Genomic DNA, 18,500 nt, shown 5'->3' with positions numbered 1-18,500 from the left:
AATTTCTAAACTCGTATCTAGCTTTACATTTACATATTTGTTTGATTGTCTTTCTTTAAAGCTAGTTTTTACGTCCGAGTTTAGATTTAATAAATCTTATTGTTACACACACCCGCATTGAGCTTATAGTATTTACATATATAGTATAATTGGGGTTGTGAGAGTTTGTAACATTGATTTGTGCTTAATTGAGTTCTCATCCATTGTAGAGAACAACTATTGTTGTATTCGTGCTTAATTGTGAGTGTGATCTCGTGGAGATCAATTGTGTAGTTGCTATTGTTGTATTCGTGCTTAATTGTGAGTGTGATCTCGTGGAGATCAATTGTGTAGTTGTGAAGTTTTTGGTTAGCTAGAAAACCGAGTGTGAGTGTTTGTGAACGTTGATCGGTGAGCGTTAAAAACCGATATTGTGAGGTGTAAACGTTATTCGGGTTAGCGTAGAAAACTCGGTTGTGATAGTGGATTTCTCCCCGGGAGTGGGGAGCGGAGACGTAGGACAGAATGTCCGAACTCCGTGATCATATTGCGTGTTTGCATTGTTTATTTACACTATCACTCTTATTTTGTTTATTTTGTTTACCCTTGTGTATATCACTTATCCTAGCTCATATATCTTGTTGTATTTTATACTTGTGTGTATATCACTTATCCTAGCTCATATATCTTGTTGTATTTTATACTTGCTAGGATAACTTGTTAATTAGTTTTAATTGGAGCTCATATATCTTGTTGTATTTTATACTTGCTAGGATAACTTGTTAATTAGTTTTAATTGGCATAAAACCGGATTAGATTAGCATAAGACCCTAATCACCCCCCTTCTAGGGTCTAACAAAATGCATAATGACTAACAATGGCGGATCAAGGATTTCTTAAAAGTGGAATCACCACATATATTTAATAATTAAAAATACTCTACAAATTTCACTGATGAGTTTTTGAATTTTGAAAAAAGTACAAAATCACATATTCTCAAGTCCAAAATTTGAATTTTGGGGTGAGTTTTTGAGTTGGTAAATTTCAGAAAATCCTATTAAGTTTGAGCGCTTCTCGGTTAATCTCTTTAACTTTCAAACGGTCACACAAAGCTTGGGGGCTTTGAGAAAACTTCCCTTCGACTTTCAACATCATTGAAAGAAAATCATTGCTCACGTTAACCGTAATTCTCTCATGTGTGGTTAAATTGCACACGGAGACTTTTTATAGTGACAATTGTGCTTCATGTTTTTAGGGGGTTTTCAGAAAATTGAAAGTTGAAGGGGTTTTCTGAGAACCAAAAAACTTAGGAGGGGTTTGCAACATTTTAGAAGGGAGTTATCCGTGCTCCCAAACTAAGATAGTTTTTGTGAAATTTACCATTTGGGATCTCGTGTGAATTTGGAATTTTGGGTTGGGTTCTATCAAAGTGAGTCATCTAAATTGAAGTGGGGTATATTTCTTAGAGGTGGGTGTTTAATAGAGGGAGTGAGCTATTGGTCCTCCTTGACCAATTGGTGTCATGTGACACCAATTAGGTTAAGGTGGAGCTACCCTTGATGACTAATGGGATGAGAAATCTATATTAAATTCATACTTGACAAAATTCACATGTGATCAGCAAAAAAAATATTAGTTGCATGATCTAAAAGATTAGTTTAAAAACAATAAAAACTATTTATCAATATATTACTAAATACTAATGAAAACATTAATATGATTTTCAATATGGGTAAAACACTTCTAACCAAAAATCAACTTCCCACAAAACTGTTACATCATGCCCTTTCTGTTAAATGACAACAATATTATTCAGCAAAAGCGACATCTACCCTGAAAAACACAGGGCTTTTGACCTCTTTGAGGAAGTTTTCATATTGCAAGTTAAACTTGGCTGCTATATTATCAATATAAGTAGACCGGGATAATGCTATTAACATGTTAGCTCTATTTCTATTGAGTTTAAGTCCAAATTTTATGATGTCTCACCCAAATCTTTCAAGAGAATTTGTTAGCCAACCATAATTCAATACTTAATAATATTCAATCATCATTCAAATCGTTCAGAAGTATTTGGTAAAAGTTACTTTTTAACTAGAATTATTTGATAGAATTGGGCAATCTTGTTTGGTCAAATACCTAGTGACAAACTCCTATGTTCCTTTCATTACGTTTTTATTTGATAATCATAATTTTTATATTTTAAAGTCTCTACGGAGGTTGTTTTCTCCAAAAGATATATGTTGTGGATAGGAAAAAGTTCTAAGGAATTCATCCATGAATATTAATGAAAAAGAAAAGGTATTTTCTCCGAGATTTTACAAATAGCAATTGGATATGATGGAATGAATCTTTCATAGAGTTTTTATTAGACAATCATAATTTTTATATGTTTAAGACTATTCGGAGGTTGTTTATAAAATTTGATTATTTAGTGCTAGTTTTAGACTGTTCACAGGACTAATAGAACATTTTAGATTTTTAGGGTGTCTTTTAATTGTTTACCTTTTTTGAGTTGTTTTTTGCAACTTTAGATTGTTACAAATCTATAAAATTTTAAATTTCTAGGTTGTTGTACGCAACTATAGATTGCTCGTAGTCCTTTTTTTTTATTTTCAAGTTGCTTTTTTGTTATTTTTTTATTTATTCAAGGTGATTTTTAAAAAATTAAGCTTTGTCAAGGGGGTTATTTGTAATTTTTTGTTTTTTAAAGTGTTGTCTATAATTTAGATTGTTTAGGGGACTGTTCAAAATATTCATATTTATAGGGTTTTTTTATAATTATTGAAATTTTTGGTGAGGAAGTTATTGTTAATTTTTAAATTTTAGTTTTCTAACTGTAATTTCATATTGCTTAGGATGTTGTTCTAAAATTCTAGACTTTTAGGGGTTTTTTGTATTTTTTTAGATTTTTGGGGTGTTTTTATTACTTTTGGTTTTTCAAGAGGCCCTGATTTTGTAATTTTAGAATTTTAAAATGGCGAGTTGTAATTTGTAGCTATATAAGGGGTTGTTCATAAATTTTAAAGTTTTAAGGGCTTTTTGAAATCTTTTATCCTAAGGGGTTTAAGGCTTCATTGAATAAGTTTTTGAATTTTAAGCAAATTGTTTATAATTTTTGGATTGTTAACAACTTATTAAAGATATTTCTATTAATTAGGATAGAATCACAAGTAATGTATTATAGATCTATTTAAAGGTTCTTTTAATTAGGATATGATCATAATGTGATATTTTAAAAACTTAAGGGCAATATTGTCTAATGAAAGTTTTTTCTAAACTCCCACTTTTAAAGGAAAACTAGGTTTTATACACGTAAAATGCACGTGGTTAGATACCATGATTAAGTATTTTTGATTTTTTTTCCTAACTAAAATTTGTTCATCGGTTCTACTTTGATAGTTTGTGCTTACTTTTTGTCTAAAATTTAACATTGCAATTATTTTTCTTTGATGTTTGTTTAAATTGGCTATATCTAATTTAAATTTTCATATTGATATTTAAATTGATAGAATACAAATATAATCTGAAGCTAATTTAAATTTTATATTATTTGGACAAACATAAAATCAAGCTTTACTTGAAAAAGTATAATGTCACGAAAGTAAAAAATATTAAAACATTGTTATACAAGAAAAGTGAATATTTAAATTAAACTAATAAGGCAAGGTGATTGATTAAAAGTATGCCAAAACGATACAAAAGAGAATATAAAATTTATTCCTAATCATTAATAGACTTCATAAAAATTATAAATAAAATATTAATGCTAACTCTAGTATACTTTTATATGATAAAATGCATCCATATAAGCATATAAAAGTACTAAAAAAAGTTTATGAAACTCCCATCTAAAGATCCCTAGTTTCACTCAAAACAATTAAACTATTCTATAAAATATTTAGAAAATATTATCTTTTATTTATTCTATTTTATTTTTTTTATGAGCTAAGATCAATCCTTCTTCACCTTTATCTTTTTCCTCGGCAATTCTAGAATAGTGTCTTTATCATCTACATCGATCGTGACATCAGGCTAGAGTTGAAATTTTTACACTGTTGCCTTTCCTAGGCTCGTTATTCTTTGATCTTCTCGTTTAACTTCATAAAGAAGTCGAATGTATTTCTGATGTTCAACACAAACTTCTTGAAATACAAACTTTGATTTTTTTTCCTATTTCAAGGAGAATAATATTTAATTACATATATATAAAATTATTTGTGTTCCAAACTTATTACTTAAATAAGATTAGGAGCTACTTCTTTTTCATCTATAATGAATTCTTCTGATATGCATCTAATAATAGTTTCTATTATATTAATAATATTACTTTTGCTATATCCCTAACATTTTTCACAAAGATCTGAACTAAATACCTGTATTTTTTATTACCAATTTACATTAGATTATAGTATTAATATTTAATTTCTTTGGTATTTGAAGAACAAAGCATAAAATTTATGAATACTTACTAATTTTTTTATATCTTTCATGGAGAATTCTTCTTTAATTGAGATAAAGTTGTTAAATTATTCTTCAATGAAACTCAGTTAGTTCTTTTTTTGATTTATTTTTGTCACTTTATCATTTGCAATGAAAATAACTTGATGCTTTTGAATGATATCTTTGAACATTATGATAGTTTCTTCATATGTAATTCATTGTATTATTTTACCTTATAAATATTACTAACATCAGAGATTAATGTTTCTAAATTATAATCGCTATTATATTATAGTTTTTTTAACATTTTTATGAATTTAAACATCTAACAATTAAATGTTAGTAATGCATTTTTACTGCTCCAACTTATTAGTACAATTATATGCAATTGCTTTGATTTATATGGTGACAATAATTTTAAAGCTATCATATTTTTTTTAAATTTTTATTCCTTAACCGAATATTTTTAATCAATTCTTACTTTTGTTTACCAGCATCAACTTAGACTATTTTTAGATCCTGAAAAGGGATAATAAACAATAATTACACATTTCTTTGCCATGTTTTAAATTTTAAGCCTTTTTTGTGGTTTTGAACTTTAAGGGCGTGATTTGTAATTTTTCAAACTTTAGGAGTGTTTTTTAAAAATTTTACTTTTAAGTTTGCCAGTTGTAACTTCTATGTTTCATGTGTTAGTAGTAATTTTCAAATGTCAGAATATTTCCTACAACTCTGAAAATTTAAGCATTCTTTTTACAATTATTAAAATTATAAATTAATTTTTGAAAAACTCAAATATCAGCGGTCTACAATACTTTCTAGATTTAATGTGTACTTGTTAGAAATTTTAAAATTTTAGAGTTTTTTGCGATTTTTAAATTTTGAAGAAGTCTTTTGTTGCAATTTTTGTAACTTTAAGGTTAATTTTAGTAAATTTTAAAATTTTAGATGTATGAAGGTAATCTCTTGAATTCATCTTTTGTTATTTACAAATTTTAAAATTTTAGAATTTTATGGTGGTTTTTTATAATTTAAACTTTTGAGGGTGTTTCTATAATTTTTAAGATATTAAAAATATTAATTGGAAATTTTAAAGTCTTTAGAGCATGCTGTTAATTTCTTAATTTTTTGTTTATTGTTCTAAGTTTGAAATGTTAAAAAATTTCAGGTGCATCATGGTAATCTCTTGAATTCATTTATGTTATTTTAAAATTTTAAAATTTTAGAATTTCAAGATGCTTATTTGTAATTTAAACTTTTGAGGGTGTTTTTATGATTTTTGAGATATTCAAGTGTTAACTAAAAATTTTAGATTCTTCATATACTGCTATTAATTTCTTGATTAATGTTTGTTGTGTTAGATCCTTTGTTTTGATGATGACTTACAAACACCATTTTTTATGCTAATTGTTTATTGAGATATATTATAGATCATATATCATTAGCACCTTACATGGAGGATTGGATGGAAAATGAGCTATAACGATAATATCTAAGGAGGTGGAGGTAAAATGATGAAGCAAAGCTTTCAAGAGCACTATATTCATGAAGAGCTTCATCAACTCAAGAGCAAATATCAAGACTCAAGCCATGTACTCATATGTGAGGGATATTTGCTATTTTGTTTTTCTCTCTCGTACTTAATGTAGGCAAGTAGTTAGTTGATTACATTTAAAGCTCATGGGATAACACACTTGCATACTTTCAAAACTCGTATTTTGGTACTTTTGCTAAAACAGTGATTTTCACAAATACGAGGACCTTTTTTGCAAAATTCCTTTTCAAACAAGTTTGTTAAAATGTTTATAAACTATTTACAAAGTTTTCACAAATTTTGGAATTTATTTACTATTTTAATAGAGCTTTGAAACTTAATTTCAAAATTATTTCAGGCTGATAACTTGTTATCAGTCGACTGATCAGTCGACTGATGTGTCGACCAATGAAAGTGCATGGAATCATCAGAAAGTTTTTGTTCTATTTCGGTCGACTGATCAGTTGACTGACGAGTTGTCAGTCGACTGAAAGTGATCGTCAGTTGACCGATGAGCTGATATTTGAATACAACGCTCAGCTCATCAGTCGACTGATGCTCCCATCAGTCGACTGATAAGCACAATAACGGCTAGTTTTTACAGGATCTGTTTCTCGATTTCTGTGGGATTTCTCCTGATTCTTTGGAGTTTTGACTGTTGTATTCTCTTCCTATAAATACCCAACAACCCTAACTGCTTCAGTACCCAAGTTTTTATTACAAATATCTTGTGTTTAAGTTTGTGTTTTCAAAGAGCTTCAACTTTCAATCTTATTCTTCATTGTTTCAAAGTTCACATCCCAAGCTTCAATTGCAATCTCTCCTCTTGCCATAGGGCTACTGTAAAGAGAGAGTTTTTCTTCAAATTGTTACCGTTGTGAGCTTGATCTCGTGGAGATCTACTGTGCGGTTGAGAGATCTCGATGGAGATCGTTGTGTAGAAGAAGTTCCGGCTTCCAACCCCAGGTGTGTAGTGGATTTCTCCTCGAGAGTGAGGAGCGGGGACGTAGGTCAGCGGACCAAACCTTGTGAACATACCGCGTGTCATCAATTGGCTAACTATCTCTATCCCTACTATCTTTTATTATCATTACATTTCATTTTTGTGTGTGATTTATTAGAATATCTTTTAATTGCATATTATTTGTCCATAAACCCTATTCAACCCCCCCTAGGGCCTTTCATGTTGTTTTAAGTTTTGAAACGTTAAGATGTTTTTATAATTTTAAACTTTTCAGGGTGTTTTGTACAATTTTAAAACTTTTTAGGTTTTTTCGTAATACTTCATGTATTATAGTATATTAGCTACATATAATTTCTTTATCTTAATAAACTAATACTGTAAAGCTGTTTTATATTTTTTATTAATATTTTTTAAATTGTTGAGCTATATATAGTTCACGTAAGATTAGGATATGATATATAATTAGGATAGACTAAGATATAAATGAAATATTTAAAATAGTAAAGAATGATATTGACTAGGAAAAGAATAGAATATAATATTTGATATGCTATGATATAAATGTGATCACGTCAAAGATTTATGGACCATTATAGGTTATAGCCCACTAGCAATGTACTTGATGGGCCAAATATATAATGTTTCAGTTGACGGTGTTATGCTTTAAGCCCGGCTGCAATGATTGATCCTAGTCCCTTGATTATTTGAAAGTGCTCATATGTCCAAAGTACCCCCGGCTAATGTTATGTTCGAACGAGAGAGGCATTAAAGGGAACATAAACTGATTGGCATTTTGGTCATTATGGGACATAATTGTTAGGATTTGATTAACTTGTGAGCAATTTCAAAGCTTTTAGGGACTAATATGAAATTATTGAATAGCTGAGGAGAGCGTACTAGTATCTGAGTTATTTTACATTCATGTCCTTTTATACACGTTTATTCGTGTTCGTTTTTGGAAATATCACACTGTATCATACTCATTACTAGTACAATTTAAACTGACCATTTTTTCTAATTATTATATATTATAAATTAAACTAAAATAAGTAAATAAATAAATATAAATTATAAAGTTAATCAACTAACCTTTTGAATACAAATGCATGACTAAAAAGAACAAAGGAGACCAAGGATAACATAAGTTAAAATTTTGTTTTTTTTTTAATTTAATCATATCACCTTTTCTCAAAAGAATCATTTGACAAAGTAATACTTATCCATCCCATTAATACGGGCACATCTGATGATGTCCCGAGTTACTTGAAACCATGCTACTGTTTATTCATCAGACCGTCAGCCGTATCCAAGGCGATCAAGCAAACGGGTTAAAATTATTTATTTTATTTTATCACATTTCCCTTCTGAAAATAAGTAACATTGACACATCCGATCTGAAAGAATATCCCATGCTTCCTCTATTAAGAACATCCTGCTGCCCTTGATCATAATTCTAGCCGCATCAACAGCAAACGAGAAATACAGCAATTTTTTCTTCTTTCCATTATCATATTTACAGGCATAAACAACTTTAAAATTGATCATATTTCTGTAGTTCTACAACCTGCTATTGAACCATATTTTGGTCATACTCATACGTCCAAACTATGCATTTCTACATTCTAAATAACCGATTTTAGCTCGATACTACCGATTCCATCAGCTCACACTCAAAGTTGGTATGCTCCAAGAACGGACCGAGCCTCACAAGCTTCGGTATCATCACATTATCCCTCAGTCCACAAACCACAGGATTCTTCCACTGCAACAAAGAACCCACAAAATTGGCTCGTACTGTCAGAGGAAATACCCTACCCCATCTTTCTTCGCCAAATTCTCTCAACGCTCTCTCAACCATCTGTTCATTGCCGCTACTTAAAGCCCCTGCAAGTTTTCCTGCGAGAACTACAGAGTCCTCTAATGCACAGCAAGCGCCTTGACCGAGATTTGGAGTCATCGGATGCCAAGCATCTCCGATGACGACCACATTGCCTTTTGAAGCTGGTGGGCTGAATCCTGGCCAGAGCCATCGGTCGACAAGTGGAGTTTTGATGATAATGTCGTCTGGAGTGTTTTGTATGATGTCTGTAAGTTCTGATGGCCAGCCTTTTATGAGGTTCAGGGCTTCCTTTTTCAGTATGGAGGGGTCAGTGATCCTCGGTCCTGTAAGGGTATAAATTCCTTGGTTAGCTAAAATGTTGGGAACCAAATAAAGCCAACACAGGTGACAAAGCTCTCTTTAGTTCCAGAGGAAAGTAAGATGTCTATGAGTAGTAATATATGTTGGGGAATAACCAGGCCTATTAAGGAATAAATGGACAGACACGGATCCGACACGGCCATCCGACACGCCGAGACGAGGCAAATCCTAAAAAATACATAGGATACGTGTGTTCGACACGTGTGTCCGACACAGACACGACACGCCACAACTTCATGTTATGCGTGTCCATGCTTCATAGTTAATAGATACTGATCGTCAAATTAACTCAAGCTTGTGCAGCTGCATACTGACCCAAACTTTCTATTTAAATTCATTACTCTTTTTTTAACCTGTACTCTCGACCATGGGCAGATGCAAATATAAACATAGGGGTGCAGTTGCATGGAATATGAAAATTACATTCTAAAACCTCCTAAATTTGCAATTTGCCACCTTCATTTAAAAGTATTTGCACCCCCAACTCTTACAAACATGCAACTTATTTGAAATTTTGCCCATTTAATTTAGAAAATTTAGCTCATTTATTAAGGTTTTATAATATTATATTTAATTTTTGATAAATAGATACTCGTCGTCTGCCCCCCAAAGAAAATTTTCTGATCCGCCACTGCTCTCGACATGCTTACCTAATTTTTCAGAGCTACCCAATATGCTTGATGGGTAAAATTTAGGCTCCAACAGTTTAAAGCTTACATGGCAGTGGCACAACCATAATGATGTTGAGGTGAAACACCGTTGCATTTTTTTCATTCAAGTTTAGCTAGAAATTTAAGATTAATGACACTGGTGAAAGGCTCATTTAAATGTCAACTACATACAAGAATAACGATAATTTTCTGGCTGAGTTTCATGAATATACCTGGAGAAGGGCTGTTGAAGCAGATAAACCAGTAAACGTTTGTGGGAGAAACTGGAACAAAACCAACACGCTGGCCTCTTCCATATATGTAGTTGACTTTTGATTTAAATGGCTGGCCTTCAGGATAATGACCAAGGCCCCGGAAAGCACAATGTCCAACATATTTGGTCTCTGAAAACCCCATCCACTTGGCTATTGGTGATCTTATGCCGTCACAGCCAATCACAATCTGTGACAAAAATTTAAAACTTTATGGTTAACAACGTAATTTTTGGCTATATCATCATAGGGTTTACAACAAAGACTAGTTTAGAAAAGAATTAAGGAATTGACACTGGAAAAACTAAAAAGTTGCCATCTCAGAATAGCAAACATATATGTTTAGGTCGAGGCAACCCAGACAAACTCCTTGAATATATGTATATTAGAATGAAGTTCAGAGGAAACTACAACTTTTATTGCAAACCAAAACTCGACAGTCACTTGGGGAAACAATAGGATCACTATCTTGAAAACTTGGCTTTAAATGCACAAGAGAATCCTGCAAACCATGTAGAGAATGCAATGCCAGAGGAAGTTCTCAGACTAGCATGTTTGGACACAACTAGGACTCATGTAAAAATTAGGACAAAGTTAGTCAATTATTCTTTTCTCTTATTATTCCACTTTTTATGTACTGATTATACAAAATACAGCTAACGGAAATTACTCAATTGCATCATGAGGAAAAAAAGGAGTTCAGGAAGCAAACATGGATCCGTACTAAGTCAAGGAAAAATTGGTGAATACTGCACTAGTCATCTTGTTACATCGAAATGTATATAGCACATAAATCAAACATTCAACTAAGGGAGGTGGTATAAGAAATAAAAAAGCAAGATTAACCATGAACTTTGGATTGTCAAAACAAGCTCATCAATTTGGTAATGTAAATATATGGCAGCTTTTACAAATATAAATTAATTTTCTGAGGAATAGAAGTAAATATAACAAATTTGTGTTTTTCAGATGAAGTTCCAAGTTCTAACTTGTGTAATAGTACATTTTATTTCCCTAAAGGTTTGAAGAAGTCAACACAACTCAATGTTATCGCTCTATCCAGATAGAAAAGTTACATTCTAATTAGTTATTAAAGCTCCAACATCAAAGATGCATCTCTCCCTAGGAGTAATGTCATTAAGTTAGTGAATGTATAATACACTAATTTCATGATCACAATAACCTAAAATTGTTCTTGTTTTCGTCATCTACTAAACAAATAGTAGGCGGAGGTGGCAGTGGTGAGTGACAAATTAAAGTGAGAGTGACTAGCTCGAGAAAGAGAAGGGTTTAAAAAGGGCAATCGGGAATCAAGATTTATACTGAGAGAAAACGGTATGTATCCTCTTAAATTTCTGGGTTCTCATGTTCTACTTGTAATAGTTAGTAATTACGTTATGTCTATTGCAATGGGCTATTGTGGTTTATCAACAAAAAAATAGGTTGAAGCTGCAAGAAAACAATATGTACCCTCCTATACTTTTGGGTACTCATGCTCTACTCCTATAGTTATTAATTATAATTTGTCTATTACTGTTAATTTTTATTCTACAAATTTTTGCTTCTGTAGAATAAAAATTATCAGTACAATTATCGACCTTATTGCACATATTTAGTTTTATTTATGAGATGGAGAAACAAAATATGTCGATACAAACTCTACGATGAAAATTATACTAACCTCACTATTTATTTCAAAGTTAAAATGTTAGAATTTCTCAAGCTAATTATTCACCTTAATTAAGAATCTCATGAATTGTATCATCTTTTTGCTTTATTAAAGTTACTTCCTGGATACTACTATTAAGTCTGAAATACAAAGAATACACCCCAAAAAAAAGGAGCTAATCATGTCTCACTTTTGCTCCGTCTACTTCTCCATCTGTTCCCATGAATACAGCTATTTTCTGTAACAAAATGTGGAAAACGTTGGCTAATTACATGTTACCTTCGCTTTTAACATATCCCACTTCTTCACTTCTAGAATGACTTAATCCTTCTGAGTTATCATATATTCCTCATAGCAGTTAATAGTTTTTAGGGAAAACATTAGGGATCAATTTACAGAAATTCTTCATTTATCCAACTAACCTTAGTCATGACACCAGCAAGAAATACTCATAATTATTGAAAAAGTTAAAATTTTATACCTCAGCAAGTATTTTTGATCCATCATCAAGCTCTAATAAAGTCCCACCATCCCCTTGCTTTTTGAGGCCTCTGAGCCTTGACAAGTATGAAATGGAATTCGATGGCAACCTACTTGCAAGTGTCTCAAGCAGCACTCTCCTCTCCACAGCTCTCACTTCTTGCCTTCAACCACATCAGATCGTGACTTATTAAATTCGATAAACCGAAAAAAGTTCCACAAAATTTGTATATTTTACCCTGGTGCTTCTTCCTCAAAGGAGAATGATCGGAGTTCTCTCCCGTCTCTTGATCTCATCAACAGCCTGCACACAGCTGATACTACAAAAAGATCAAGAAGGGCGGATAAAGAGAGAAAAAACTTCTAAGGTGTATCTATCTTAAAGGGTAAACCCAAACTTCAATCTGTGTTATTTTTAGACCCACTCAACGTCGACTATAACCACTAGCCTTCCAAGCTAAAGATGCAGGTTCGATTCCCGCTCTAAAACCCCAAATATACATACTGATTACTTTTAATCCAAGTTTATGTTGCTATACTGATATCTTAGTTGCTATTGTTGTAAATGAAAACCCTAATCTTATTCATGAGATAAGATGGGCTTATATAGACCCCTACAACTTACACATAAGCCCCTAAACATATTACTATTTCAACACTCCTCCTCAAGATGGGCGAAAGATATCCACTAAGCCCATCTTGTCACATCCTCTAATCATATCTACTGAGCTAAGCCCCTTAGTCAGACAATCTGCTGCCTGATCCTTAGTTGGAACATGACTTAACTCCAGTAGTCCATTGTCCAACTTCTCTTTGATGAAGAACCTATCGATCTCGATGTGTTTGGTTCTATCATGCTGCACTGGGTTGTTGGCGATACTGATGGCTGACTTGTTATCACACCACAGCTTCATCTTGGCTCCTTGATCCAGCTTCAGCTCCACCAACATACTCTTTAACCACAATAACTCTGTAACTCCTAAGGCCATGGCTCTATATTCTGCTTCAGCTGTTGATCTCGCTACCACCGATTGCTTCTTGCTCTTCCACGAGACCAAGTTACCTCCTACAAAGATACAATATCCTGAGGTGGATCTCCTGTCATCAGCACAGCTAGCCCAATCAGAGTCGCAATAACCCTCGATGTTCACATGTTCATTCTTCCTGAATATCAGTCCCTTCCCGGGGGCACTCTTTAAATATCTCAGAATCTGGTACACAGCGTCCATATGACCCTTCCTCGGATCGTGCATGTAGCGACTCACCACGCTTACTGCAAAAGAGATATCAGGACGTGTGTGACTCAAATAGATCAATCTTCCCCCCAGCCTCTGGTATCTGTCACGATCAACTGGTTCTCCGGCCTCAGCACCTAGTTTTGTTTTGATGATGTTTAACAAACAATTTACCACTAATGTTGTTTGTCTAGTATTTGTGTTTTCGTATTTATTATAGATAAACAACGTTGTTGGAGGATGGATGGATTGCGCCATAACGACGATATCAAATGGAGGTTGGCGGAATTGTGGAGTGAAGCAACATGCAATTCATAGTTAAAGATCAAGTTCAAGCTTCATCCGCATGTGTACCAAGTTGAGCTACAATGAAGATCAAGATCAAGCTTGGGTAATCTAGTTTAGATTTTATATTATGTGTGTGAAGTACCTTAAGCTCAATATCATATACACACACGTATTTGGTTTCTATGTATATATATAGTTATATATATACATGCATGGTTTTGGGTTTTCATGTTTTGAACACTTTTGCAAAATAATGAGATTTCACAATTGGGAAATGCAAATTGGAAAATTCTTTTTGTAACATGTTCAAAATATCATTTTCAAACATTTCTCAAAGTTTCATCAAGTTTGGAATTGATTTGTTATGTTTAATGGAATTTACAAAATCATGTTTTCGTTCGTGCACATGTTCGTGCATGTTTTACAAAACTGATGAGTTTTCTCAAATGGGAAGTGATATTTGAAATATTCTTTCTCTGACATGTTTATCTACATGTTTAGAAACTTCTCTCAAAATTTTATTATTTTTGGAGTTGATTTACTGTGCCTAATTGATTTTACAAAATCGTGTATCACAGCAGATTTTCAGAAACTGTATTTCTGTGTTCAAACATTTATTTCTCTCAACTGGGAAATGCTTTTTCATAAATTCTTTCTCTAACATGTTTTTATACATGTCCAGAACCTTCCCTCAAAATTTCATAATTTTTGGATCTGTTTTACTATTTTTAACCAATTTTATAAACTCGGATATATCTGCTACAGTACCGCCGGTCGACCGAAATTTCCGCCGGTCGACCGACGGACTCTCTGGATGTCTCCCGAGTTTCTGAACTTGTTCACGGTCGACCGCGATTTTCATCGGTCGACCGCTGGAGTCCCAATGGCTCTTTTTTGAGCCGTTGCTAATGGTTTTTTGGTCTTTTTGTAAGGGGTTTTGGTCTGAGGTTTTGGAGACTATAAAAACCCTCTTTGATCTCAGTTTTCAGTCATCTAAGAAATGTTTTAAAAGAAAAGAAAAGTTTAAGCAAGGGTTTAGGGTTTTACTGTTTGGTTGAGTTTGGGTTTCTGTTTACAAAGGAGGAAGTTTTCACTGCAGATTGATGGATTCATTCTCAATCCTCTTCATCCTCTTCTTTGTGTTTATAGAGAAGTTTTCTAACTCTTTTCTCTAGCAATTTCATTATTGATTTTCATATTCTTATTATTGCTAGTTTGCTAATTGAGTTAGATTTTATTTTACTCATTGTTACACACACCCACATTGAGCTTATAGTATTTACATACATAGTATAGTTGGGTGGTGAGAGATTGTAACTTTGAGTTGTGCTTTCATTGTGTTCTCATCCATAGTAGAGAACAATCACTTATTATATTTGTGCTTATTGTGAGAATCACTTTGTAATACACTTGTACACCGAGTGAGAAGTGTGTGGTGAGAGTCGGGGATCGTCCCAAGAGGAGTGGCGTCGGTTGACGTGCCTAGGGAGAGGTTGTAACCGAGCACTTGAGGGAGACACGGCTAGGTCCAACACTTAGTGGGTGTAGAGTGTGATTGCAAGAGTGTGAGTTGTAGAGTTTTCGGTTAGCTAGAAAACCGAGTGTGTAGAAGAAGTTCCGGCTTCCAAACCGGATTGTGTTAGTGGATTTCTCCCCGGGAGTGGGGAGCGGAGACGTAGGACGGAAGGTCCGAACTCCGTGATCATATCTTGTGTTTGAGTGTGCTTTGGCGTTTATTTATACTTGTGTTTATATTTCTTATCGCCATTGTCATTAGCTCATTATTTATATGATCCACTATCTAGTTCACATTGTTTACCCCTTGTGTTAGTTTATATATCCTTGCATATATATATATTTCATCATATAGGATATATCTCATTGTTTACATTGCTTATCCTAGCTCATAATTCTTGTGGTATTTCATACTTGCTAGGATAACTTGTTAATTAATTTTAATTGGCATTTAATCGGATTAGATTAGCATAAGACCCTAATCACCCCCCCTCTAGGGTCTAACAATTGGTATCAGAGCTTGGTGCTCTTTGATTTAAGGTCTAATCGCCTTGAGTTAAAGATCCAAGTTAGCTTATTGTGCTAATCTAATTTTGAGCTTTATTTGTATCTTGCTTGCCTTTTATATTATGGATATGCATGGTTTAGGTTATGCCATTAATATTGCTCCTAGATTAGATAATTTCCCCTATGCCCAATGGTGTGTTAGATTTAAACTTTTTGTTCAATCTAAACACTTTGATTTATGGGAAATTATAGATGAGGCTTATATTGTGCACACACACATATGCATATGCATATACATATACATACATACGTACATACATACATATACATATACATATACATATACATATATTTGTATATATATGGGTATATTGTTCATAAGGTGGCACCTTAGACTCGATCAAAGCTAGTGCCTCTTGATTCATGAATTAGATTTTTCTAATTAATGATCCGCTTCAATCATCATGATCTAAATGTCACAAAATATCTGTAGGCGTATAAAACTGCATATGGGTCCCTTAGCACAGCTCGACACGGTGATTCGATAAACCAACGAACCATCGGGCGATGAATCCAAGAATGATCGTTAAACCACAATATCGAAGCTAAATGAGACGCGATGAAGCGGATTAATGAGGTGACGAGGTTAACGAATCGCACGCAAACGACGGTACGGGTCGATCAATCAACGAATCATTCAACCGTAGAGTCCACTACATCAATCAAGATCGGGATCGGACTCGAACGAATCAAGATCAAATCAGGATCCGAACTCAAACTCGAACACCGAAGCGGATTTACTACCAAATCAGGATCCGGACTGCCAAATCAGAGTTCAGATCAACAAATCAGAGTTCGGATAAACCGAAAAACAAAAAAAACTAACATTTGGAGGACTCGGCCAAAACCGAGCCACCTTTTGGTGGCTCGGTGGCCGAACCACCAATTGGTGGCTAGTTTTGGTGGCTCGATGCCCCGGCCACCTATGCCAAGGCACAGGTCTGAGTGCCTATAAATAGGCTAGGGGGGCTCATTTTCAAGAGGTTGGAACTTTTGGAGGCGAAGCTCTGCTGGATTGAAGTCTCAAAATTTAAAAAGATTAAAGCTTTGGAACTTTGAGGACTTGGAGATATCAGAGCTGGTTCTTAGCGATCATCCACGCCAAATAAGGCAGGAGTTTGAGAGAGACCAGATCTGAGATCTACGCATTTTCCCTCCGGATCAAAGCTTGGCCTTTGATCCCGAGAACTAAAGGCTATTATTTCCTTGGCGAAATAGTACCCTCGGCTGTTATTTCCATTGTGAAATAACACCCGTCATACTGCGTAGATCCGACCGGATCTAGATCGCGCGGTGGTCCACGGATTAACCCCGACATAGGCAAAGAACCCACACAAGCGAGTGACCAAAAAACAGGAGCTCGCGATTCGTTCGATAAAAGAGAAAAGTTGTAATTTTTATTTCTTTTTCTTTGATTTCGTTGTAACCGGATCTTATAAAAAGACTGGATCTTTTATAACCGAAAAATAGTTACTTGAGAGAACAATGAACTCAATGAAGAAAATAATTTTTCCCGCGAACAATCTGGCGACCACAGTGGGAGCCACCGATCTCGCTGCCGAGATCGTTGCGTCGCAGCCGCGGATCTCAATCCCGGTCGAGGAGGAGGTCGAGTATGAATTTGACCAGCAAAAGTTCGAGGAGTATTTGTCATCCTCGTCCGGATCGACCTCCCCCATCAAGTCCAAGAAGTTCTCCTCCAGGAAAAAAATCCGTTGGTATGAAGAAGTTGAGAATACCAACGAAGATCTCACCCCGATTGATGCCATGGTTGCATCAGGTGAGGCTCCACCAACCTCCAACCAGGTTAAGTCTGTTCACGCCAATTCCTCCGTTACTCTTTCCAAGAGAGCCCGTCAGAGGCGACGCCAACGTTTGGCCAAAGAACTCGCGAAGGCGATGGAATCCACGGATGGAATCCGCTATAACGCGGATCTGAAGAACAAGAGAGGCAAACAGCCTCAACAACCAATGAATGACAGCTCCTCCAAGCCGCCAACGAACGAATGGGTCCGTGTCAAACGGAACCGTTCGACACTTGAGGAGCACATTCGCAAGCACCGCGCACTATCAGCGCAAGCACGGGCTCAAATCCAAGCACGGGCTCAAGTCCAGGAAGCCCGCAGGAGATTGCAGAAGGAGGTGACGAAGAAGCCGCCACCAACCCGCCAAGTCTGGAGGCCGAAGTCTGAAGCGGCGATTCAGACTAAGGCACAATCAGTGCAGCCTTCAAAGCAGGTTCAACCTCCGGCGAGCCGACCAAAGTCACCAGTAATTCCAATAGCTTCTCCGGGAGATCCCGCGGAATCATCCCGAAGGAGAAAGTCAGTCTTGGAGTGCTTCCAATAGCTTCTCCGGGAGATCCCGCGGAATCATCCCGAAGGAGAAAGTCAGTCTTGGAGTGCCTCGTTCCAAATCCCGACGGGAGAGTCAAAGCTCCAGTCCAAGAACGTTTGGGCCCGATGAAGAAGCCCCGAACGACTCAACATGCTGGGGGTCGCCGCCACCTTCAACATGACAAGGAGTTCACGGTAGCTGCGCGTGCTAATTTGCGCATCGAAGTCCAGGAGCCCGCTGAGAATTCACGCCCAAAAAGGCATGTTTCGAGGCGCGTGACTCTTGAAGGCCCAAAGAAGACAGTTCACCCTCAGAAGGAAACATTATCATCTGATGACGATTATGTTATACCTGAGAAGTCATGCCA

General features: G+C 34.9%; 1 protein-coding gene across 1 annotated transcript; it reads right to left on the bottom strand.

Moving 5' to 3' along the window:
• Positions 8,283-12,582, bottom strand: LOC109843604 (zeaxanthin epoxidase, chloroplastic). The gene is made up of 4 exons (XM_020412554.1): positions 12,430-12,582; positions 12,193-12,355; positions 10,004-10,232; positions 8,283-9,083 (listed from the first exon to the last, which is right to left on the bottom strand). The coding sequence occupies exons 1-4, from the start codon at positions 12,486-12,488 to the stop codon at positions 8,557-8,559; spliced, it is 978 nt and encodes a 325-aa protein (XP_020268143.1). The 5' UTR covers positions 12,489-12,582; the 3' UTR covers positions 8,283-8,556.

Source organism: Asparagus officinalis, chromosome 5 (assembly GCF_001876935.1).
Source record: "Asparagus officinalis chromosome 5, Aspof.V1, whole genome shotgun sequence".
Classification (NCBI taxonomy): Eukaryota; Viridiplantae; Streptophyta; class Magnoliopsida; order Asparagales; family Asparagaceae; genus Asparagus; species Asparagus officinalis.
This window is presented reverse-complemented; position numbering and strand designations above follow the sequence as displayed.

Excerpts from the sequence above, each read along its gene's own strand:
- LOC109843604 (XM_020412554.1), bottom strand. The coding sequence starts at position 12,488 with ATGAGATCAAGAGACGGGAGAGAACTCCGATCATTCTCCTTTGAGGAA. Across the intron at positions 10,233-12,192 it reads GATCAAAAATACTTGCTGAG|ATTGTGATTGGCTGTGACGG; the intron begins GTATAAAATTTT and ends TTTTTGTCACAG. Across the intron at positions 9,084-10,003 it reads CTTCAACAGCCCTTCTCCAG|GACCGAGGATCACTGACCCC; the intron begins GTATATTCATGA and ends ATACCCTTACAG.